The sequence below is a fragment of the Pelobates fuscus genome, chromosome 3, assembly GCF_036172605.1.
Source record: "Pelobates fuscus isolate aPelFus1 chromosome 3, aPelFus1.pri, whole genome shotgun sequence".
NCBI lineage: Eukaryota > Metazoa > Chordata > Amphibia > Anura > Pelobatidae > Pelobates > Pelobates fuscus.
The window spans coordinates 163,144,011-163,169,612 of NC_086319.1; the positions used below are offsets into that span (position 1 = coordinate 163,144,011).

Sequence of the window (25,602 nt, forward strand, 5' to 3'; positions counted from 1 at the left end):
TTCGTTTGCAGAGTGGTATAATTAATATAATCTAATTAATAGTTAAAATTAAAGTGAAGTACTTCAACAGTTAAAATGTAACTCAAAGACAGACAGAAACTTTACTTCACTTATCACTAACCTATATTTACAATGATAAACATGTTCAGTCTGCCAGAGCTAAGGCCAGTCAATGGAAAGTAAAAGAGTTTTATGGATTAACCCGTCCAGGTGATATACATGATGATTTTGGAAATTGATCATTTAGGTCACCAATTGCAAACTGGTGAAAAGATGTCAAAGATGTAAATTCATCCATACCACTCTATGTATATATATTAAAATACGCGTAATCAAATATTTTATAGGTTTTTTTTTTCAAATACCAAGAAAATATTATTTGGTTTGTGATGGTTAAATATACATATGTGTGGTAATGATCCTGCCATATCTATTGATTGTTTAATCAATACATCATGCATATTATTATTAAGTCATATTCTGATTGTAACATACCCCCACTTTAACCAGTTATAGTTACAACAGATTCTGATATCTATTGTTATGGAAGTGTTAAAACCACTTATACAAAGGTAGAGCTAAAATAGAAATACCTTCAATATTGTTTCTGAGTGTTTTTTTTAACTCACTTTTAGAAATAATAAAAATCCAAATCATCTTAAGCTACACCCAACAGCCACTGGTAAATATACCTAAACAATTAAGATTCACATTGTTAAGCATCCAATCTCATGAACGTAACTTTCCACAATGGCTGTCAGATCTTGGTAAAAAAAAATGTTTTTAAGAATTTTTGGGGGCATTTCTGGTATTTTAAGCCACTAATAACTGAAGTTATTATATTTACTAATTGTAACTTAGGGAATAAGTTGTCTTCTCCATTACAGGACAAAGAAAGATGAATAATGTCATGTTTCCAATTAGCAACTATTCTAAATATATTGAGAGATTTTGAATAAAGGAGTATTTTTAACATTTAACCCCTTAAGGACACATGCCATGTGTGACATGTCATGATTCCCTTTTATTCCAGAGGTTTGGTCCTAAAGGGGTTAAAGAGAATGTAATTTTACATACCATTGTGAACAAAGGTGGTAAATACGTTGCTGCTTCAAATTATCCTTATATCTCTAAATCATATACAATGGTTTTTATCTTTAAAACAAAACACTAGAAAGATTAACTATGTTACTATTTCATCTATCATTATTATACAAAGTATAACAAATGTAAAGATTTTTCCACAGATTTTACCTGTTAACATTTTTAGCACAACAGCACCTGATGTCATTGAGATGTCTATCACTGAGATGTTACAAAGATTCCAATACAGCAAAAGGAGGTGTTCTTGAGAATCCACTTCGATTGCTGTATCAACATAACATTTACTATAATGGGATCCGTAAAAGGATATCGGAGAGTATCCAATCTATACATATCATGGTGTAAAAATGTTGCATGGAAAAAACTAAATAAAAAAAGCAAAGGCAAATACCAATACCATCACCACCGTGATAACAGATGATTCTGATTCAATATCTGCAACCAATTCTAGCCAAATATTTGGATAGCTGGATTCTACAACCTATACTCTACAACAAATACCCGGGTATTCTACAAACACAACCTCCAGCAATGTATCTAAGGAATGTAAACTTCTACAGGCCTTTAAAGACTTTGGATTACAAATACAATAACTACTTTTAGCTTTGGATTACAATTCGTATCCGGATCCATACAAGAATATCTTACTCTGGAACCTGGTGTTCTTTTCAATTCTTTCCCAGACAAAAGCTTTGCTCATTTTAATAAACCACCTTTACAGGCAAACATCACACTACGGATATTTTACTGTTACAACAATGATCAAAGATGCTGGGAGCACAAAAAACCTAAAGACTGTTGGAGAACTTTGGTTTACTAATTTAAGGAAGAAATGCTCTACAATGCCCACAGTTTAATGGAGAGGGTGTTATGGGCAAATACAAATATTACAAGTTTTAGAATTAAATGTATTCTTAAACTGTGTACTTTGTCTTTAAGATATATTGCAAACTAACAAGGTGTTAAAAATGGAACATATTGTTTTTCATAACTGTTTCTTTAAGCAATAACCTCTTACCTACTTACAGTGCATATTATGTTTACGCCATTTTGTGCCAGACGAATTACAATAAAAATGCCTAAACAAGCTTCAAGGCTATCCTATGACTATATCAGTACACAATATACTGTGGTAACTCTAAGTAGATAAGGATGTTCAGACTTTAAGATGCCATCTTGAACTAAGTCAGGAAAATTTACATGACGTATACACCCTTTAGTTATGGACCTGTATTTTTGCCAAGTTAGGGGGGGGGTCCTAAAATGAATACAGTAAAAGAAGTGTTACTTTTTCATATATGAACTACAGTGACCCTAAAATGAAGGCACCTAAGGTATAACTAGGTGTACTTTTAAAATGTTAAGACACAGAGGAGAGACTTGGAGAGAGATGCTGCTCCATCTTAAAATGACAGAGTGGCTGACATGATGACATGTTCAGAAGGGTATGTTCACGGCCGTCTTTAAAGCGGGGCAAACGGGGCAACTGCCCCGGGCTCACTCACTCCTGGGGGGCCCAAAGCAGCTACCCCGTGGGCCCCGCTGTCCGCCCCCAAAATGCTTTGATTTTCCCCTGGGCCCGCCGGTGCTGCGGCTGCACCGGGAGCCCACACACTAAGAGGGCCCGGTCGTGCGCTGTGGCCCTTTAACAGCGCGACCGGGCCCCCTTGTTTTACTGCAGCAGGCTGGGAGGAAGTGACTGCCGTGAGTCACTTCCTCCCAGATAGAATGAAGCCACGCGGGATGGAGAAGGAGGAGGCCGTCAGGAGGGAGCTGGAGTGCAGGAGCCTCACACTCCCAACAACCTCAGCCTGCCACTGGACCCCAGGGAATCCATAAGGTAGGCTGGCGGGTGGCTTTATAAATGTAAACGTTGCATGTGTGTGTGTGTCTTACTATGTGTGTGAGTATGTCTGTCAGGGTGCCTGTGTGTGTGTTACCATTTCTGTGTGAGTCAGTATGTCTGTCAGTGTGTCAGTATGTCTGTCAGTGTGTCAGGGTGTCTGTGTTTGTCAGTATGTCTGTGTGTCTTAGTATGTGTGTATGTGTGTGAGTATGTCTGTCAGGGTGTCTGTGTGTGTGTCACCATTTCTGTGTGTGTGTGTCTTAGTATGTCTGTTTGTGTGTGTCAGTATATCTGTGTGTGTCTTAGTATGTCTGTGAGTATGTCTGTATTTAGTATATCTATGTTTCTCTATGTGGTCTGTGTGTATCTGCATGTGTGTCAGGTTGTGTATCTGCGTGTCTGTATGTGTGTCAGTGTGTGTATCTGTACGTTATCATTGTATGTATTTGTATGTTGTCAGTGTGTGTACCTGCGTGTGTATATCTGTGTGTGCATCTGTATATAGTCAGTGTTTTTATCTGTGTATGCATGTGTGTCAGTATATGCATCAGTGTGTCTGAGTATCCATATGTGTCAGTGTTTGTATATATGTCTATGCATGTGTGTCAGGTTGTTTGTCTGTGTGTCTGTATGTTATAGTGTGTGTATCTGTGTCAGTCTGTATCTGCATGTGTGTTAGTGTGAGTGTCAGTGTTTATGTCTGTGTATCTGCATGTGTTTCAGTGTGTGTGTGTGTGTGTGTGTGTGTGGCAATCTCTGTGTACATGTGCATACATCTTATCATTCAAAACGCCAACACTAGACACAAGTGCACCCCTGCATTCAACCTTCAACACTACATACAAACACAATCCTGCATTGAAACGTCAACAATACATAAACACCAAAAATATATATAAACACACCCCAGCATTTAAAAAAACAAGCAAAAAAAACTGCACATAGATGCATGCTTGCATTCAAACACCAACACCACATACAAACACACCCCTACATTTACACAAACATACTCCATACACAAACATGCTTCCATTCAAACACACAAACACAACTCAGTGCTAAATACGACTCTGCAAGCATGGGAAAATGGTTCCGCTTCTGCGTTGGGAAGTGGAGAGTGTGATTGCATGTCAGGGAGTGGGGGTCAGGGGGCCCCATCAAATTCTTGCCCAGGGCCAAATCAATTTTAAAGACGGCCCTGGGTATGTTAACCTATTAATGATATTTGCAAGCATTTAGTTTAATCTTATAAACTCTGCTAGAATGGATTTTATATGTCTATATTTATATTTTTATATAATAAATATCTAAAAGACAAAACTTTATTCCTTCCAAGACAATCCTTATTTTATATTGTATTCTCAATTATTTATATACCGTATATACTCGAGTATAAGCCGACCCGAATATAAGCCGAGGCCCCTAATTTTACCCCAAAAAACTGGGAAAACTTATTGACTCGAGTATAAGACTAGGGTGGGAAATGCAGCAGCTACTGGTAAATTTCTAAATAAAATTAGATCCTAAAAAAATTATATTAATTGAATATTTATTTCCAGTGTGTGTATATAATGAATGCAGTGTGTGTGTATGAATGCAGTGTGTGTGTGTATGAATGCAGTGTGTGTGTGAGTGCAGCGTATGAATGCAGTGTGTGTGTATGAGTGCAGTGTGTGTGTGTATGAATGCAGTGTGTGTGTGTATGAGTGCAGTGTGTGTGTATATGAGTGCAGCGTGTGTATGAGTGCAGCGTGTGTATGAGTGCAGTGTGTGTGTATGAATGCAGTGTGTGTGTATGAATGCAGTGTGTGTATGAATGCAGTGTGTGTGTGTATATGAATGCAGTGTGTGTATGAATGCAGTGTGTGTGTGTGTATGAGTGCAGTGTGTATGAGTGCAGTGTGTGAATGAATGCTGTGTGTATGAATGCAGTGTGTGTGTGTGTGTGTGTGTGTGTATGAGTGCAGTGTGTATGAGTGCAGTGTGTGTGTGTGTATGAGTGCAGTGTGTATGAGTGCAGTGTGTGTATGAATACAGTGTGTGTGTGTGCAGTGTGTATGAGTGCAGTGTGTGTGTGTATGAGTGCAGTGTGTGTATGAGTGCATTGTGTGCATGAGTGCAGTGTGTGCATGAATGCAGTGTGTGTGTATGAGTGCAGTGTGTATGAGTGCAGTGTGTGTGTGTATGTATGTGTGTATGTGTGTGTTGCAGAGCCTTGGGGGGGGGAAATTTTATTATTTTTTTTACATTATTTTAATATTTTTTTTTCATTATTTTTTTTTTACTTATTATTTTTTTTAATTATTTTCATATTTTATTATTATTATTTATTATTTGTAATGTTATTTTTTTTTAATTATTATTTTATTATTAATTTATTTTTGTTTCGTCCCCCCTCCCTGCTTGCTAGCTGGCCAGGGAGGGGGGCTCGTTCCCTGGTGGTCCAGTGGATGGGCACTGTGTAGGAGGGGGCTGTGGGGGGCTGCAGAGATGTTACTTACCTTTCCTGCAGCTCCTGTCAGCTCTCTCCTCCTCCGCCGGTCCGTTCAGCACCTTGGTCAGCTCCCAGTGTAAATCTCGCGAGAGCCGCGGCTCTCGCGAGATTTACACTGTGAGCTGACAGAAGAGGTGAACGGACTGGCGGAGGAGGAGAGAGCTGACAGGAGCTGCAGGAAAGGTAAGTAACATCTCTCTGCAGCCCCCACAGCCCCTGTCTGTATTATGGCAATGCAAATTGCCATAATACAGACAATTGACTCGAGTATAAGCCGAGTTGGGGTTTTTCAGCACAAAAAATGTGCTGAAAAACTCGGCTTATACTCGAATATATACGGTATGTTAAATAGAGGATCTCTTACACTAACTATATAAAATTATGGCTAAGATATCTGTATGGTTAGCCCTACTAATTTCTATGCTTTAAGACGTTATAGTGGTAAATAAGGGAACCAGCCGCAGTTACAGCCTATTTAAGCCGAAAACTTTTGCCCCGAGTGTAGCAGACTTGTTCCCCTCTCAGTTTGGTTGTCCATACCCCCCTTGTTCGTTTCCCGAATGAAGACAAGTGTTCCCCTTTTATAACCCCTGAATACCAACCTCGCCATTTGGGTAAAGTTCTGTCTGGCTGGCCACGCGGTGGTAGCCCAAAACAGTTCCAGAGAAAAAGATGGAACAGCCGGTCAACTGTCGGGAGATCCTGTGCGAACACCATCAAAATCTCACCTGGGCTCTTAAGGAGCGACTGCTCCCCCAGTTGGTAGTATCTTTCTCCCAAACAGCGCTCTCTAAATTAATCTGTGAGTGGAACAGGCAGCAGTACAGTTTTCCCCGGAGTTCGCAAGATAGCGTATCCAAAAGGCGTTCCAGACATTCAACGACCAAGTACCGTTGCCAGCGTTCAGGAGACAAAATGTCCGCCATTCACTAGAGCACATGTATTCGGTTATACAAATGACGGCCATCCAGGGAAAGTACTTGAGCTAATTACATTTTTAAAGTTAACAAGCCTGTTTTGGGCTACCACCTCGTGGCCGGACAGACAGAACTTTACCCAAATGGCGATTCCATTCCACCACCAAATGGATCCAGGCTAATTGGGAATATAAAGAGAACAAGATACAACAAATACTGGGTGCGCTAAGTAGGGCAATGAGAGATAATAAACAAAAATAATATAAAGAGTCTCTTAAAGTACAGCGAAGACCTGGAGTGTATATTCTTGAGTTCTTGCTTTGAATCCTCAGTGGTAAATATGAAATACAAAAGCAAAAATAGAGACCAATAGTGCAAAACCGTTTTAGGAAAGCTGGATCACGAACAACACAGAAGTAGAGAAGTGCCAACTCACAATTTAAAGAGCTATGCCCAGCTCTAGGTAAAACAGCATACAGTGGTATTTAATACTCCCCACATGTAGGATATAACTGGAGACTTGGAGGTATATCCTCAAGACTTCTTACAGCATTCCAGATAAGCGTCAGCATATAAAATACATAAAAAGGGGAAAAACCCAATGGTGCAATAACGTAGGTTAACTGCAACTACAGACAACACTGAGGTCCTAAGAGTGCCAACTTACAATTGTGAGAGCTATAACCAGCTCTGAGTAAAACAGCATACAGTAGTATTTAAACTCCCACATGTAGGATATCCTTCTAGCGATGCTTGCAGTGCCGGTCTTATGAAATAAAGTCACAAGAGAGGGCCCATAGTGTTTACCGTATAGAAAATAGCAGTAAAAGGTAAAATGAAACGTACTTACAGTGTTCAGAGCAGCCACACTGCTCTATGAACCAGGCGTAGGTGGAATAATCCCCACCAGGGATTTCTTTTGTAGTACTGCATCTTTAAAATGATAAAAAATCAGCCAGGATAAAACAGCAACAAGTAAAAGTAAGTGTGCAAAATACTTTTATTGGATTCTTATTAAAACAGAATGCGTTTCGCCAAAACAGGCTTTATCAAGTGGGAATATAAGACTTGTGGAGTTCCTGTGTAGTTTTAATGTATTTTTGGGGTGATTTGTGTATTTTATGTATGGTTCCCTGTAACTGAGAGATAATTGAGTTACCAGTCTTTGATTCAATTAGCTCCCAGTCACAGGGATGCCTGCGAGGGGTTTGTGTTATCCCATGCTGGGGGTCTGTGCATAAAAAGTGAGTGTGGCACAATAAACCTCAGTTGTACTCTGAGAACTGTGTGTCGTCCAGTTACTGGGGAGGGATAGAGCTATTCACTTCACAGCACCTTCTTCCAGAGTTCCAGTTACCATGAATCCAGCAGAGAAAGGTTCTCATCAGGACTAGAGCTTCGCTACACCGAGAAGCTATGCAACAATTGAGAAAGATTGCCTGACCCTTGTATGGGCTCTGAAAAAATGTACCCCTTATCTGTACAGACAAGCCTTCACCCTAATCACCCTAATTACACCTGTTGGTGTGGATTAACCGCTTCACAGGAAACAACGCATGGTTGCTGAGGTGGAGTCTGGCCCTACAACCATATGATTTCACCATTAATTATCGACTTGCTAAGCAGAATTGGAATGTGTTGTCCCGGCAGAGCGAGCTTGTGAACTAAAGGACTTTTCCCCTCCAAACGAAATGCCCTGGAGCGCCCTTCTTCTGACCATAATCGGAGTCCAGGGAGTTGCAAAGTCTATAGTGAGACTGTAGAGGACTGGACTCTGCACCAGAGTCTGCCCCAGTTTCCTGGAGGGGACTGCTTGCTAGCCTCCTGCCCTGTGACTATGGCCCTGGGATGGATTTCCCTTTAAGGCACCATATTTGGGCTTATGGACCTTTATTGTACAGTGCTGGTCCTTTTAAAAACAGTGTACGGACACATGGAAACTTTTTGGACACCTTTTCTTCCCCTTTGAATCCCTGGGAAGGTGAGGCTCTTCCCCTCCCCCAGCTCCATTGTTCTCCAGCAGGGCGTTGTACCAGGGACACTGCAAGACTAGTGGGAACTGGTTTTAGCAGGTAAAGCCATGCTGGCAAGTGATAATAAAGGGACCTCACCTAACTTTTAACCCCTGGACGGATTCATGTAATTTTTACATATGTTGCTCCCCAAGTTATGCTGATCACAGAAATATATAGTTTTATTCGTATGTGATGTAAAATCAGGGAGTTATAAAAATGTAATAAAAGTATAACTTTTCAGCTTGGAGATAATTGAGTAGATACAGTAATTGACTCAATTATCTCCTAAGCAGAGGGGAGGAATATGCTGGGTGTGTTTCTACTGTCCCATTGTGTCTGATTGGCTTGCATTGTATGTGTGGTAATGTGTTTATTGGTTGTTCTGCAAAACCCTGTGGGCAGTATTATGTTTAGTGGATGGTAAATAAAAGAGGCTGTATGTGCCAGCACAAGGAGTTCCTGTTTAACCCTCAAAATGAAGTGTCGTCTCATGATTGGGGGAGGATTTATTGCATGCTGTTCCAGTTTGACTGCTAGGAGTGCAAACCTATTCGTATGGTTCCGACTTAACTGTCTACAGCATTCAGAGGCTTGAGAGGATTCATATGCTTCTCCGATACGGTGATTGTGGTGTCTGCCAGAGTGCTTGGAGTCATCAGCAAACGCTAGGAGCATCCTTTAACGGAGGTACCCAGTCGGGGTGCCAGGCGATCCGTTACATAGTCTTAAGTACAATTCATCTGGAACTCCGGTTTGGTAGCGGCTGGTCCCAACTCTCGATCAATTTCCACTCCGGTTTTCCCCTATTTCCACACCACCTAGAAGAGCGCTTTTTGGAGGGAACATACCTCAGACTATGTGAAACAATCGCTCCCTGGGAGCCAGGAGTAAAGGCCCTTACTTAATTCACAGGAACTCTCAACATTTGACCAGCTAAAGCACTAATCGCTCTGGAACTCTTTTGGGCATGGACCACATGTGTGACGGGTCAAAACTTTACCAAGTGTCGTTTTGTCATCTCTTCAAGGATCCGGTTGCTATTTTGCCAACATGGGCGCTTGGATTAGAGCTATCCGGGGATATAAATGTGTGGGGTTCCTGTATGTTTTTATGATGTTTTTGGGGTGTTTTTGTATTGTGTTCTCTGCATCCAGGAGATAATTGGTTTAGCAAGCCTCAATTCAATTATCTCCCAGACTCAGAGGCACCAGGGCGAGATGGCTGTATTGTGAATAGGGACCGCATGCTGGGGGTCCGTGTATAAATGACTGTGTTGAACCTAATAAAAGCATATCTACTCCCAGCATTAAGTCTCGACTAATGTATGGGTGGAAAGCTATAACAGCTATACTCACCATTTCGTGTGGAAGGAGCTAAAACACTATGGGAAAGGGAATCTTTGGCAGCGATACTACGGTGGTCCTTCACATATATAATGTTGATATGTTTTTCAAAGAATTGAAAAAGCTGGAGATGAAAATAAGGCTACCACCAAATATGAAATTTCACATACATTTTTAGAATTTTTCCTTATAACAAGATGGATAAATAACTTAAATACATTTGTGTGATCCTTACATTGTGAATTTGACAGACTGCACAATTTACATTTACTACTATTATATTACTACTAATATTTACTATACTATTTAAATTGGTGACCAATAGGCTGTTGTCTCAAAGCATTTTCACCTTGTGTCTTACAATTAGTAAATCAGACTAGGAAAGCAGTGAGCTATGTGTTCTCCCGTCATACTGGCAAATGTGATTAGTTTTAGTAATAATAATTAGGAAATGATAATGGCAACATATACAGGGAGTGCAGAATTATTAGGCAAGTTGTATTTTTGAGGATTAATTTTATTATTGAACAACAACCATGTTCTCAATGAACCCAAAAAACTCATTAATATCAAAGCTGAATATTTTTGGAAGTAGTTTTTAGTTTTTAGTTATAGCTATTTTAGGGGGATATCTCTGTGTGCAGGTGACTATTACTGTGCATAATTATTAGGCAACTTAACAAAAAACAAATATATACCCATTTCAATTATTTATTTTTTACCAGTGAAACCAATATAACATCTCAACATTCACAAATATACATTTCTGACATTCAAAAACATAACAAAAACAAATCAGTGACCAATATAGCCACCTTTCTTTGCAACGACACTCAAAAGCCTGCCATCCATGGATTCTGTCAGTGTTTTGATCTGTTCACCATCAACATTGCGTGCAGCAGCAACCACAGCCTCCCAGACACTGTTCAGAGAGGTGTACTGTTTTCCCTCCTTGTAAATCTCACATTTGATGATGGACCACAGGTTCTCAATGGGGTTCAGATCAGGTGAACAAGGAGGCCATGTCATTAGATTTTCTTCTTTTATACCCTTTCTTGCCAACCACGCGTGTGATGGAGCATTGTCCACTCGTGTGATGGAGCATTGTCCTGCATGAAAATCATGTTTTTCTTGAAGGATGCAGACTTCTTCCTGTACCACTGCTTGAAGAAGGTGTCTTCCAGAAACTGGCAGTAGGACTGGGAGTTGAGCTTGACTCCATCCTCAACCCGAAAAGGCCCCACAAGCTCATCTTTGATGATACCAGCCCAAACCAGTACTCCACCTCCACCTTGCTGGCGTCTGAGTCGGACTGGAGCTCTCTGCCCATTACCAATCCAGCCACGGGCCCATCCATCTGGCCCATCAAGACTCACTCTCATTTCATCAGTCCATAAAACCTTAGAAAAATCAGTCTTGAGATATTTCTTGGCCCAGTCTTGACGTTTCAGCTTGTGTGTCTTGTTCAGTGGTGGTCGTCTTTCAGCCTTTCTTACCTTGGCCATGTCTCTGAGTATTGCACACCTTGTGCTTTTGGGCACTCCAGTGATGTTGCAGCTCTGAAATATGGCCAAACTGGTGGCAAGTGGCATCTTGGCAGCTGCACGCTTGACTTTTCTCAGTTCATGGGCAGTTATTTTGCGCCTTGGTTTCTCCACACGCTTCTTGCGACCCTGTTGACTATTTTGAATGAAACGCTTGATTGTTCGATGATCACGCTTCAGAAGCTTTGCAATTTTAAGAGTGCTGCATCCCTCTGCAAGATATCTCACTATTTTTGACTTTTCTGAGCCTGTCAAGTCCTTCTTTTGACCCATTTTGCCAAAGGAAAGGAAGTTGCCTAATAATTATGCACACCTGATATAGGGTGTTGATGTCATTAGACCACACCCCTTCTCATTACAGAGATGCACATCACCTAATATGCTTAATTGGTAGTAGGCTTTCAAGCCTATACAGCTTGGAGTAAGACAACATGCATAAAGAGGATGATGTGGTCAAAATACTCATTTGCCTAATAATTCTGCACTCCCTGTATGTGTGTTGTATTCAGCTATTATTTTACACTTTTAATAACAAGTACACCTTTAAAATTCAGTTTCAAAGTTCAGTTTGAGAAAGAATAGACACACAAAGGTGCAGTCACCATTGATTTAAGTGAGACTTTGACCCATGTATCCTGTAAGTTCTAGTGAAAATATTTTATAAATGATTTTCTACAGACAATGTACCTGCCATCGTACACACAACTTAAATAAATAAATAAAAATAACACTTAAAGTCATCAATCATTGTGTTAGAAGAATTTCTGACAAATCAATTTGTTAAAAAATAAATTAAAAAAATGTGCCCCCTCTCTTGTCAATCAGTTGTCATGATATATTTCATGTCTTAGGCACATATACTGTATCTCATACTTTCTGTGACATATAAAATTTAAGTGCACATATGATGAAACCAGCATGTTCGTGCCATTACGTTGGTTGGCCTGATTGGCTAATCTTGGCCAATAAAATCAGAGAGGGTTGTGACAGGTTCTCTTGAAGCTTGAAGGTTTTCTGAAAACAATATTTATAATAGTTCATTTGTTAATTAAAATAGAATAACATAAATCCCTCCAGGGGCAGTGAGAGCCCTCGGTCCTTGTGTGGTGTTTGTCTGGTCTCTAATCTCCTGGCAGTGCACTTTCTTTTCTCCTTTTTAGCTTTTTAGTCTTTTTCTATTACACTCTATACTTTTCATATTTCGTCTTGAAAGGTACCTTTCTCTTAAAATACAGGTTAGTGAAGCATGCCAACCCACACTTTGTTCTTGCACTTTGTTTTAATTGTTTGGTTTTAGAACACTGTCAATTTAAAAAAGCATTTTGTAACTAGAAAGTTTATTACAGAACAAAACCAAAGTGTTGTAATTATTAGTATTATATTCCTAAGCCAATATTATGACAGGGCTCCCATGCTCCAACTGAGTGCCTCTGCCCATTCTGCTTCCTAGCTGCTTCCGGTGACCCTGGAACACTTCAGCCCCAGTTGCCAAAGCTAGACTTGGATTTTTCAGGAGCATTTCCCCCTAACCAGGCTGCAGCTCTCTTCTTCCAGGTAGGTATTGTCTGCTCTGCCTAGCTCTTTTTTGACTTGTTCTAGGCCACAGGGACCAAGCATACAGCCAACAGATCCAAGGAGTCTGTTACTGGGGACCGTGAACAAATCAACTACAGGACACACAGTTCCAAAAGGAACTAACACACATCTTTATTTTTACCAGCCCATATGCACATTACATTTAATTTGCTGTGACAACTTCAGTAAAATACAAGTAATAAAATCATGGGGAAATATACATGAATACACATAAACATATTTAGAAATATTACCCCTGCCTGCAGAATTCATAATAAGCAAATCTTCGTGAATATGCAAATTAACAAGCCTTATTCAGGTAGTGCATATATAGTTGCAAATAACAGGTGGAGCTGCACATAACTGTTTTACTATTCTCAACCAACAGATGGCACTGTACAGGTTGTGCAGGCAATTTCATCCAATTGATAGAAAGTATCAACAGGACAGGATGGCACACAAAACTTTTAAAGGACCACTATAGGGTCAGGAACCCTATAGGGTTAAAACCACCATCTAGCCACCCTGTCCCCCTCATGCCTCCCTAAAAATAGTAAAATCTTACTTGTATTCAAGCCTGAAGCTGTAACTCTGCATGCTGTTTGCCTCAGAAAAACAAGCTGTCTGCTGACATCATCAGAAGTGGTGGCCTAATCCAATCACAATGCTTCCCCGTAGGATTGGCTTAGACTGACAAGGAGGCAGATCAGGGGCAGAGCCAGCACAATTCAAACACAGCCCTGGCCAATCAGCATCTCCTCATAGAAATGAATTCTCTATGAGGAAAGTTCAATGCATCTCTATGAGGAAAGTTCAGTGTCTGCATGCAGAGAAAGGAGACACTGAATGTTTGGATGCATTTTAGGCAGCCATGACCCAGGAAGGATCTCTAACAGCTATCTGAGGAGTGGCCAGTGAAGTTACCAGTAGGCTGTAATGTAAACACTGCATTTTCTCTGAAAAGACAGTGTTTAAAGCAAAAAGCCTGAAGGTAATGAATCTACTCACCAGAACAAATCCAATAAGCTGTAGTTGGTCTGGGGACCATAGTGTCCCTTTAACAATAAACAAATACAGTATACACACACCTATCAGGGCTGGTGCAAGGATTTCTGCCGCCCTAGGCAAAGATCCATTTTGCCGCCCCCCTCATGTCACTCAATCACTGACAGACACACATTCACTCACTGACAGACACACACACTCACTGACACACACACACACACTCACTGACACACACACACACATAAACTCACTGACAGACATACACTCACTCACTGACACACACACACACACTTACTGACAGACAGACATACACTCACTGACAGACACACACGCACAGACACTTACTGGCAGACACTCACTCACTGACAGACACACACTCAAACGCACACTCATTGACAGACATCCACTGACTCACTCACTCACTGACAGACAGACATTCACTCACAGACAGACAGACATTCACTCACAGACACACACACAGGCAGACACTCACACAAACTCTCACTGACAGTCAAACACTCACCTCCCTGGGGTCCAGTGGGGGGCAGCTCCTCACTCCTCCAGCGTGCTGTTTAGTATGTTGGGGCCGAAATGACGTCATATTCCGGCTCCCGGCATCCCAAAGGGCGCACGAGGGAGGAGTGAGAGACTGCAATAACAGCCTACCTCGCCGCCTTCCTTTTCCGCCCCCTTCTCCTCTGGACACTGGGATTTGTTGGCAGAGCAGGCACCTGCCATTAAGGTAAGCAGGTGCCTGCTCTGCCTTATGTAGCGCTCGCCCAGCACTGCGGACCCAGACAGGGGCAGTCAGCCCACCTGGGAGCATCCCGGTCCTGACACCTATAATGCGCAAGGAGTGACTAAAACAGAAGACTAACTGGGATCCTACATAAAGGTTCTGTTTTCTTCCCCCAATGATGGTGATTACTGTCACAGGGCCCATAGTTAGTGGGAAGGAGGCTAAACTGCAGTCCTCTCCAACTACCAGCGTAAGAGAGGATTCCGTTACAAATATAAATATAATTACTGATTCCAATATACTGAGCACATTGATAAATGTAAAAATGCTAAATGTCCGAGTTTGCACTGAATAATTATTATAGCTGTTTGAGTTTCACAATCTATTAACAGAGTACACTCCCTGCCAAATTATTTGGTATTTCTGAATCCAGTTTTTCCACATCTTGACTAGTTATCAATCTCAAGAGCAGTGTTTGAACAAAATGCAGGGATTTCATAGATTTGGACAGTCTCTTGGAGCACAAAATGTAAATTGCAGTTGCACTGTTAAAATAATGACTCACTTGATTGCACACAACTTGCAAAGAGTTGGCAAGAAAGGAAGGAGATTAAAAGGGGAGATATAGGAAAAGGGTTGAATGTAAACAAAAGCAAGTTATTGCCTGGGCCAGTCACATTCAGTTGCATTGCTATTTCATCATATCAATATTACATGCTATGTAAAGAAACATTTGAATTGTAGCCACCTTGCCATGTTATAAAGTACTTTGTGTGACTTATAGGAATTCAAAGTGAATAAAACATGGATTTTAAATGGAAGCCTGAAATAGCTGAACTGTAAACGTTCTCTAAATCTGCTATGCTTCCAGTTCAGCTCTTTTGGTGTAAAATGTGAAATCCACCTTAAATTTTCTTGGAATTCCCAACAAGTTTCACTTTATTAAATAACCATGTTCCCTTTTTATTGGCATGTCTGCATTGTTCCCCAAATGTATAGCACTGCAGAATACGTTGGTGCTTTCTAAGTAATAAGTACATCTAAATATAATAATATTAAATGGCTTATAATGAGCTCTTTGGGAAAATGACTATTAAACATTGAATATGAGAAACAAGTCAAATTTGTATGAAGTGTCACCTGTGTCATGTCTTGTCTTTTATTTGCTTGCCTATTACATGATTAACTTTCTGCTTTTCAGTGATGTTTCCTTACTGTTGCATACGCTCTTTTCTTCTTTGTAAGGAATGTTTTCTTCGATTACACTCACACCTTACAAAGAAATTTGTAATTTAACCCACCCGTGCCCAGCACTGCACCATAAACTCCCTCCCTCCCTCTTTTGTCCCTCTTTTGTCACACCTCCTGCACTATATATACACAATATATACTTCCCAACAGTCACTTTCAAGTGCAAACACTCTTCTAAAGCGATGGCATCCAACTCTATCTTTCGACTCCAGCTGAATGATGGAAACAAGATTCCAATTATAGGCTTTGGTACCTACGCTCCAGAATATGTAAGTACTGAAAAATCCAGAATTCACAAAAAGAATGAAGATGTTTATTCTGTGCAATATATAAATGCAGCATTATAACAATATCAAGTTTCAGCAATAGACGAGACTATTTATGAAAAAATTTTTTTCCACTTTATTGATTCTGCTCCTATGTGAAGACCTTTTAATAGCTATTCTTCATGTTTATAAGTTCAATTAAAGCATGCAAGTATTATCCACAAAACAAGAGGACCTGGTTGACCTAGCATAAAAAAGGAACTGGTGCCACTTATTTAATGTTTTTGGTTTGTTTTTTTAGCCCTAATCTACATGGACTTCAAATTCAGTGTTTGCATATTTTTTTTATAACCCCGTCGACTCATCCTCTCAGTTATGTAATTACAAAAAAATATTAATTATTTAACAGGCAAGAGGCAGAGTTCTGTATAGTAAACAAATATAGGATAGCAGAAGTCATAAAGTCTAGTATTGGGCTGAATCTCCTAGTCTTTTTGCCACTTAGCAACACCCAGGTTTCTGTTGTTGATTCAAAACAAGGAGAAAAACTCAACTGAAGAAATTTTAATTTGTAATGCATAGGCTTGGATTTAATTCATTTGGATCAACATTTCAGATTATCACAATCTGGCGTAAATTCAATTTTCTAATTATTTATTTACAGAAGTCTCCATTAAAGTCTATGGGAATTTTTGTAGATAAATAATTTGATTGCTATTTTTTTTTTTAAATGATTGTGATCATTTAAAATGCTGATCCAAATGAATTAAACTGCAGCTTATAATAGGGAAACATATTTCATGACTCCAAAATGGCAGTCAAATTTCTCCTTGGATCAGTAAGTTGATACATGAAACCAAGGGGGCTGCACTCACCCGAACATGCATACAGGTGATACTCGAAAAATTTGAATATCGTGCAAAAGTTCATTTATTTCAGTAATGCAATGTATGGCTGTAAGCTATAATCTTCGCACTTATGACAAATCACGTCTTGAACTATCTTGCTTTGCATGTAATGCGTCTGATATATTAGTTTCCCCTTTTACGTTGCATTACTGAAATAAATTAACTTTTGCACTGTATTGTAATTTTTCGAGTATCACCTGTACATTATAGGATGCTGCTGGGGCCAATTCAACATACAAGATCCAGAGCACTCACTCATTCACTAAACAACAATGTTAAGTCTCACAGAATGTAATAGTTTTATTTAAAAACACCTCATCTTGGCAAAAAATAATGGGTGTTTAGTTACATTATATGATCATATATTGCATAAGCCTGCCACAACGTCAAGTTACCCCATTCTTGGCAGGTCCTACTCTAGCAGCGTAATGCCTACTCTTATGAGATTAATCCACTTACTTGGGAAATAGTTCCCCTTGGGTAGTTAAACCATTTTGTTTATGCAGTCCATGACACTTAACTATCCGAGGTCTGTCACTCACACAGCCTCCATAAAATGGTTTTATTTTTACAGCACAGCGTGTATACTTTAGAAGTTTGTATCTCCTTTACAGTTAATTTACTTTAAACATACACAAGTGGCTGCCATAGGCTCTAGCAGACACTTAACGGAGCAGGAAATAAGAAATTCTAAATTAAACACACTGTGCAATAAGTAATACCAAAACATTAGATCTCTATTTCAGGAAGTGTGCATGGACAGGGCTGCCACCAGAAATTTTGGGGCCCCTAACTCAGCTCAGGGTCTGGAAGCTTAAGAGGGATGTATGGGAACAAAACTTGTGTGGACTGGCTGACAATAAAATTAGTTTAGGTAATGCAGACGTTGGTCTCTCTAACACTGTGGCATGTCCCCTGTCTTTTACATTTACTACATACACATTTTCTCTGTCCCAGACTATATACCAGGAACTTCTGCCTGCTAGTAAGGAGAAGGTAAGGAGAGAAGTGGATCAGCGAGTGCTAGGGGACAGTCCTTAGAAAGCATGGAGTGAGCGCATCATTAGACGCATTTATGTCAAGCTCAGGGTGCTGCCTGCATAGTATGCCCTTAGTTGGACAGCCTGCAGGATTGGCAGGCAGCCTGACATGCATTCATGCCAGGCTGTCCATCAAATTCTTTGGACAGACATGCCCCATTTTTGGGCATGTTCTCCCCTTTTGGCAGGTCTGGTCACGTGATTTGCACCAGTGTCCCACCCTTTTACCCTGCCCATTGACTTCCTGCTTCACTGGACACTGCTGTTAGGGGTTATGGATTTACTTGAAAGATGAAAGCATAAATTAGAGAGAGATTAGCATAGAGTATGTGTTTTCTTATAGCTGCATCCTATGAGTTTCCCTCCAGCACCATCTCCATCAGATACATGACGCTTGGGAGGTATGACTGATTTAGTGTTTTTGGTTGATAAAATTCCGTAATTAGGCCCATCATAATTGTCAGCACCAGGCCCACTGTGCTCTTAATCCGGGCCCTGGACTGAGACATTTAAATGGTGAAAGAAAGACTCATACTGAGAAAGTCATACAGGCTAACAACTAGGTTGCCATATTGCCCTATTTTGGACTCTTTCTTCTGTCTCTCTTTTCTATCCCAGCGTCCCTTATTTCTAGGAACTCCATATTATTTGTCCTTGTGAATGTATAAAGAGCTCCACAGCAATAATATGCACATCCAGGTGCGTACCTGTAGCATTTGGCACCCGTTGCGGATCCTATATTTGGCACCCCCCCTTAAAAATGTAAATAAAAACACCCGCAAATGTTTTTAACCCCTTCAGGACCGCTGACGGTTCAGGACCGTCAGCGGTAAAACGTGCGTCCTGAACCGTCATAACGGTCTGGGGCTACTTACCTGTTCGCTGTCGGTCCCACGGCGGCGATCGGCTCTCCTCCCGGTCCAGGGGGACTGCCTGTCTGCCCGGGCAGTCCCCCCTCGGCAGATCAGGACCCCACGGCCATGTGATCACTCGATCACATGACCGCAATAGGGATGCATGTGTCTGCCTGCAGGGGGACTGTCTGTGCTGACAGGCAGTCTCCCTGCAAGTGAAAAATCATAAAACAAAGTGAAATAAAAACAATCAGTGTAAAAAAAATAATAATATGTGTATATATATATGATATATATACATGTATTATATCTATATATACCTATATATAATATATGTATATATATATCATATACCGTATATACTCGAGTATAAGCCGAGTTTTTCAGCACATTTTTTGTGCTGAAAAAACGGAACTCGGCTTATACTCGAGTCAATAGTCTGTATTATGGCAATTTGCATTGCCATAATACAGACTGAGGGAGAGGGGGCTGGCAGAGATCTTACTTACCCGTCCTGCAGCTCCTGTCAGCTCTCTCCTCCTCCGCGCCGTCCGTTCAGCACCTCGGTCAGCTCCCAGTGTAAATCTCGCGAGAGCCGCGGCTCTCGCGAGACTTACAGTGTTAGCTGACAGAGGGAGCTGCACGGACGGCGCGGAGGAGGAGAGAGCTGACAGGAGCTGCAGGACGGGTAAGTAAGATCTCTGCCAGCCCCCTCTCCCCCCCCCACTGAACTGCCAATGCTGGACCACCAGGGAAGGAGCCCCCCTCCCTGCCATGTATCAAGCACGGAGGGGGGACGAAAATAAAAATAATAATTAAATAAAAAATAATAAGAAATAATAATGAAAAAAATATATTAAAATAATAAAAAATAATAATAAATAAAATAATAAAATTGCCCACCCCCCACCACTGCAACACACACACTGCACACATACACACACACTGCACACATACACACACGCACACTGCACACATACACACACGCACACTGCACACATACACACACACTGCACTCATACACACACACTGCACTCATACACACACACTGCACTCATACACACACACTGCACTCATACACACACACTGCACTCATACACACACACACTGCACTCATACATACACACACTGCACTCATACACACACTGCACTCATACACACACACACTGCATTCATACACCCACTGCACTCATACACACACACTGCATTCATATACACACACTGCATACATACACACACACTGCACTCATACACACACACTGCACTCATACACACACACACTGCACTCATACATACACACACTGCACTCATACACACACTGCACTCATACACACACACACTGCATTCATACACCCACTGCACTCATACACACACACTGCACTCATACACACACACTGCACACATACACTGCACACATGCACACATACACACGCTGCACTCATACACACACGCTGCATTCATACACACTGCATTCATACACACACTGCATTGATTATACACACACTGCATTGATTATACACACACTGCATTGATTATACACACACTGCATTCATTATACACACACTGTAAAGAAATATTCAATTAATATATTTTTTTTAGGATCTAATTTTATTTAGAAATTTACCAGTAGCTGCTGCATTTCCCACCCTAGTCTTATACTTTAGTCAATAAGTTTTCCCAGTTTTTTGGGGTCAAATTAGGGGCCTCGGCTTATATTCGGGTCGGCTTATACTCGAGTATATACGGTATATAATGTCATACTAAGTGTATTTTTATATTTATATATATGTATATTAATATAAAAATACACTTATATTTAAATTACACACGTATATATATAATATATATAATAACTATATATATGATATATATATTATTATAAAATACAAATAATATGTTAAAATAAATAACAAAAAAAAAAATAATTTTTAATAATTAAAAAAAATTATATATATATATGCAATTTTATTCTAACAGTATTTTGATATTGATATATATATATTTATATCAAAATACACTTAGAATGTAATGATATATATATCTATGTATAAATAAATAAAAATAATACAAAATATACATATGTCCACATACATAATTACATAAATAATTTCATAAATATACACGTAGACGTCAAATATATAAATATGTATATATATTAAAATTATACGTGCGTATTTATGTAATATTTTTACCTAATTAAATAATTTTAATGATTGCAATTTGAGGGACCTGCCTGCCAACCCAGGCCGAAAGTCCAGATAATTTAATTTGCTAGCACTGTGTTTAACCCTGTAACTTTCTATGACACCCTAAATCCTGTACATGGGGGAACTGTTTTACTCGGGAGACTTCGCTGAACACAAATATTAGTGTTTCAAACAGGGGTCAAGTCCTGGGTAAAAAAGTGCAGGAACTCACCCAAGATCCACTCCCCGCCCCCTTCCCCCCCAAAAAATGATACGCTTGTATGCAGGGGCTGAGTAAGGGTACGTGGCTGAGGAGGGGGACAGGAGCTGAGGAAGAGGGACAGGAGCTTAGGAGGGGGGGGACATGGGTTGAGGAAGGGGACATGGGCTGAGGTAAGGGATAGGGGCTGAGATAAGGGATAGGGGCTGAGATAAGGGATAGGGGCTGAGATAAGGGACAGGGGCTGAGGAAAGGGACAGGGGCTGAGGAAAGGGACAGGAACTGAGGGGCTGAGGAAAGGGACAGGAACTGAGGGGCTGAGGAGGGGGACAGGAACTGAGGGGCTGAGGAGGGGGACAGGAACTGAGGGGCTGAGGAGGGGGACAGGAACTTAGGGGCTGAGGAGGGGGACAGGAACAGGGCCGGACTGGCCCACTGGGATACCGGGGAATTTCCCGGTGGGCCGGTGGACTTGGGGCCGGCAGTGCAGCATCTGACACATTTTTCCCTCCTGTGAGGTTTTGTTTGGAGGCTGGGGCAGACAATTACCGAGGTGGCTGCTACACATACAGAGGTGGCAGCCACCTCCAGCAGGGAGGAGAGAGTCTCTCCCACATTACCAGCTCTTCTGCACGGCCAGTCTGGTAAGGATCCAGCCCCCGCACTGGAGCTCCGCCCACCAGCCTCAGCCTGGTGAACTTCCACACAGGAAAAGGAAGTACAGGAAGAGGAAGCACCTCACAAAGGAACCTCACACTGAACTTAGAATCCACACTGCCAGGGACAGGTAAATGTATGATTGATACTGAGAGAGAGAGAGGGTGAGAAAGAGAGAGTGTGAGAGAGGGAGAGAGAGTGTGAGAGAGAGTGTGTGAGAGAGAGAGTGTGAGAGAGAGTGTGAGAGAGAGAGTGTGTGAGAGAGAGAGAGTGTGAGAGAGAGAGAGTGTGAGAGAGAGAGAGTGTGAGAGAGAGAGTGTGAGAGGGAGAGTGTGAGAGGGAGAGTGTGTGAGAGGGAGAGTGTGTGAGAGGGAGAGTGTGAGAGGGAGAGTGTGAGAGAGGGAGAGAGTGAGGTTGAGAGAGGGAGAGAGTGAGGTTGAGAGAGGGAGAGAGTGAGGTTGAGAGAGAGAGAGAGAGTGAGGTTGAGAGAGAGAGTGTGAGAGTGAGAGAGAGTGTGAGAGTGAGGGTGAGAGAGTGTGAGAGTGAGGGTGAGAGAGAGTGTGAGAGAGAGTGTGAGAGTGAGGGTGAGAGAGAGTGTGAGAGTGAGAGAGAGTGAGAGAGAGGGTGTGAGAGAGAGTGTGAGAGAGAGAGAGTGAGAGAGAGAGTGTGAGAGAGAGAGAGTGTGAGAGAGAGAGAGTGTAAGGGTGAGAGGGAGGTTGAGGGTGAGAGTGAGGTTGAGGGTGAGAGAGAGAGGGAGAGAGGGGGAGAGAGAGAGAGAGAGAGAGAGAGAGAGAGAGAGAGAGAGAGGGAGAACTTAGAATCCACACTGCCATTGACAGGTAAATGTATGATTGATACTGAGAGAGAGGGTGAGAGAGAGAGAGAGAGAGAGAGAGTGTGAGAGAGAGAGAGAGTGTGAGGGAGAGAGTGTGAGGGAGAGAGTGAGGGAGAGAGTGTGTGAGAGAGAGTGTGTGAGAGAGAGTGTGTGAGAGAGTGTGTGAGAGAGAGTGTGAGAGAGTGTGAGAGAGAGAGTGTGAGAGAGAGAGTGTGTGAGAGAGAGTGTGTGAGAGTGAGAGTGAGAGGGTGAGAGAGAGGGTGAGTGTGTATCAGTGAGCTTGTGGTGTGCTTGTGTATATCAGTGAGCTTGTAGTGTGCATCAGTGAGCTTGTGGCGAGCTTGTGGTGTGTATCAGTGAGCTTGTAGTGTGCTTGTGTATATTAGTGAGCTTGTAGTGTGCATCAGTGAGCTTGTGGTGTGCTTGTGTAAATAAGTGAGCTTGTAGTGTGCATCAGTGAGCTTGTGGTGTGCTTGTGTGTGTATCAGTGAGCTTGTGTATATCGGTGAGCTTGTGGTGTGTATCAGTGAGCTTGTGGTGTGCTTCAGTGAGCTTCTGGTGTGCATCAGTGAGCTTGTGGTGTGCTTGTAGTGTGCTTGTGTATCAGTAAGCTTGTGTGTTTGTCAGTGAGCTTGTGGTGTGCTTGTGTGTATATACGTGAGCTTGTGGTGTGCTTGTGTGTATCAGTGAGCTTGTAGTGTGCTTGTGTATATCAGTGAGCTTGTAGTGTGCATCAGTGAGCTTGTGGTGTGCTTGTGTGTTTGTCAGTGAGCTTGTAGTGTGCATCAGTGAGCTTGTAGTGTGCTTGTGTGTGTATCAGAGAGCTTCTGTGTGTCAGTAAGCTTGTGTGGGTCAGAGCACTTCTGTGTTTGTCATTATCAAGCTTGTGTTGGTCAGAGAGGTTGTGTGTGTGGTGAGCTTGTCTGTAGTTAGGTTGTGTTTGTCACTGAGTTTGTCTCTAGTGTGCTTGAGTGAATGTCAGTGAATTTGTGTACGGCAGTAAGCTTGTCTTTAGTGAGCTTGTGCATGTGTCAGAGAGCTTTTGTGTTTATCGGTGAGCTTGTCTGTAGTGAGCTCTTTTGTGTCAGTGAGCTTTTCTGTAGTCAGTGTGTGTGTGTGTGTGTGTGCGCGCCATTGAACTAGTGTGATTTATTAATGTGGGACATTCTTTTAATATATATTTTCTGAAATTACACAATTGACACACTGATGCCGATATGCTGATATTGGCATGGAGTGTTTCCCTGCTTAAAGAATTGTCCCCAAGCAGAGGCAGTCACAACGGACAGGGAGCATCCTGGAGGGTGGTGGTTATAGCACTGTAACACCCATGGATCATCTAGAGCGATGGGCTGCAGGTAAGACAAAAAAGTCTTCTTCAAAGTGCATACATATAAACAATACAAGCATACTATATGACACAATGAATTAGAGGGCTGAAATATTTTTTTTCCAGGGCTGCTTTCTGTTCCCAGTCCGGCCCTGGACAGGAACTGAGGGGCTGAGGAGGGGGACAGGAACTGAGGAGGGGGGCAGGAACTGAGGAGGGGGGACAGGGCCTTAAATAGGGGGACAGGGACTGAGTAAGGGGATAGGGCTTGAGGAGGGGGACAGGGACTGGGGAAAGGGACTAAGGAGGGGGACAGGAACTGAGGAAAGGGACTGGGGAGGGAGACAGGGACTGGGGAGGGAGACAGGGACTGGGGAGGGGGACAGGGACTGGGGAGGGGGACAGGGACTGGGGAGGGGGACAGGGACTGAGGAGGGGGACAGGGACTGAGGAGGGGGACAGGGACTGGGGAGCGGGACAGGGACTGGGGAGGGGGACAGGGACTGGGGAGGGGGACAGGGACTGGGGAGGGGGACAGGGACTGGGGAGGGGGACAGGGACTGAGGAAAAGGATAAAAAAAAAAAAAAAAAAAACTAAAGTGCCTTCCCCACTCCCTGAGGCTTACCTTGGGGCAGGAGGGGTGGGACTGTATCTGGAACCTGCAGCCTGCAGTCAGTGGAGTAAGCCGGCCTCTCCTGATGATGTCAGTAGGAGGGGGCGTGACTTCCTCTGCTCCCCAGCGGTTCTGTGAGAAGAGCAGAGAAAGTCACGCCCCCTCCTACTGACATCATCAGGAGAGGCTGGACGACTCCACTGACTGCAGGGGGAGAGGTGAGTTTAAAAATCCGAGTCCCCAGTTACAGGGTCAAATATAAGGCTTGATTTTACTTTTTTTTTTTTTATTGAAATTTGTCAGATTGGTTAGGTTGTCTTTGAGAGCGTATGGTAGCCAAGGAATGAGAATTAGCCCCATGATGGCATACCATTTGCAAAAGAAGACAACCCAAGGTATTGCAAATGGGGTATGTTCAGCCTTTTTTAGTAGCCACTTAGTCACAAACACCGGCCAAAGTTAGCGTTTTTTGCATTTTTAACACACAAACAAATATAAATTTTAACTTTGGCCAGTGTTTGTGACTAGGTGGCTACTAAAAAAGACTGGACATACCCCATTTTGAATACCCTGGGCTGTCTACTTTAAAAAAATATGTACATGTTAGGTGTGTTTCGGGGATTTATGACAGATAACGGTGTTACAATGTCACTATTGATACATTTAAAATATATATATATTGAAACAGCAATTTCCTACTTGTATTTATAGGCCTATAACTTGCAAAAAAAAGCAATAAAGCATGTAAACACTGGGTGTTTTTAAACTCGGGACAAAATTTTGAATCTATTTAGCAGTTTTTTTCATTAGCTTTTGTAGATAAGTAAAAGATTTTTTTCAAGTAAAAGTCCAAAAACAT

At 41.8% G+C, this 25,602-nt stretch overlaps 1 protein-coding gene across 1 annotated transcript in view; it reads left to right on the forward strand.

Moving 5' to 3' along the window:
• The first annotated feature begins 15,798 nt into the window (after positions 1-15,798).
• LOC134602591 (aldo-keto reductase family 1 member C1-like) overlaps positions 15,799-25,602 on the forward strand; it is a 43,242-nt gene continuing 33,438 nt past the window's right edge. Inside the window, exon 1 of the mRNA XM_063447613.1 lies at positions 15,799-16,102. Coding sequence (XP_063303683.1) covers positions 15,830-16,102 — 273 coding nt within the window. The 5' untranslated portion in view covers positions 15,799-15,829. The remainder of the gene's footprint in view (positions 16,103-25,602) is intronic.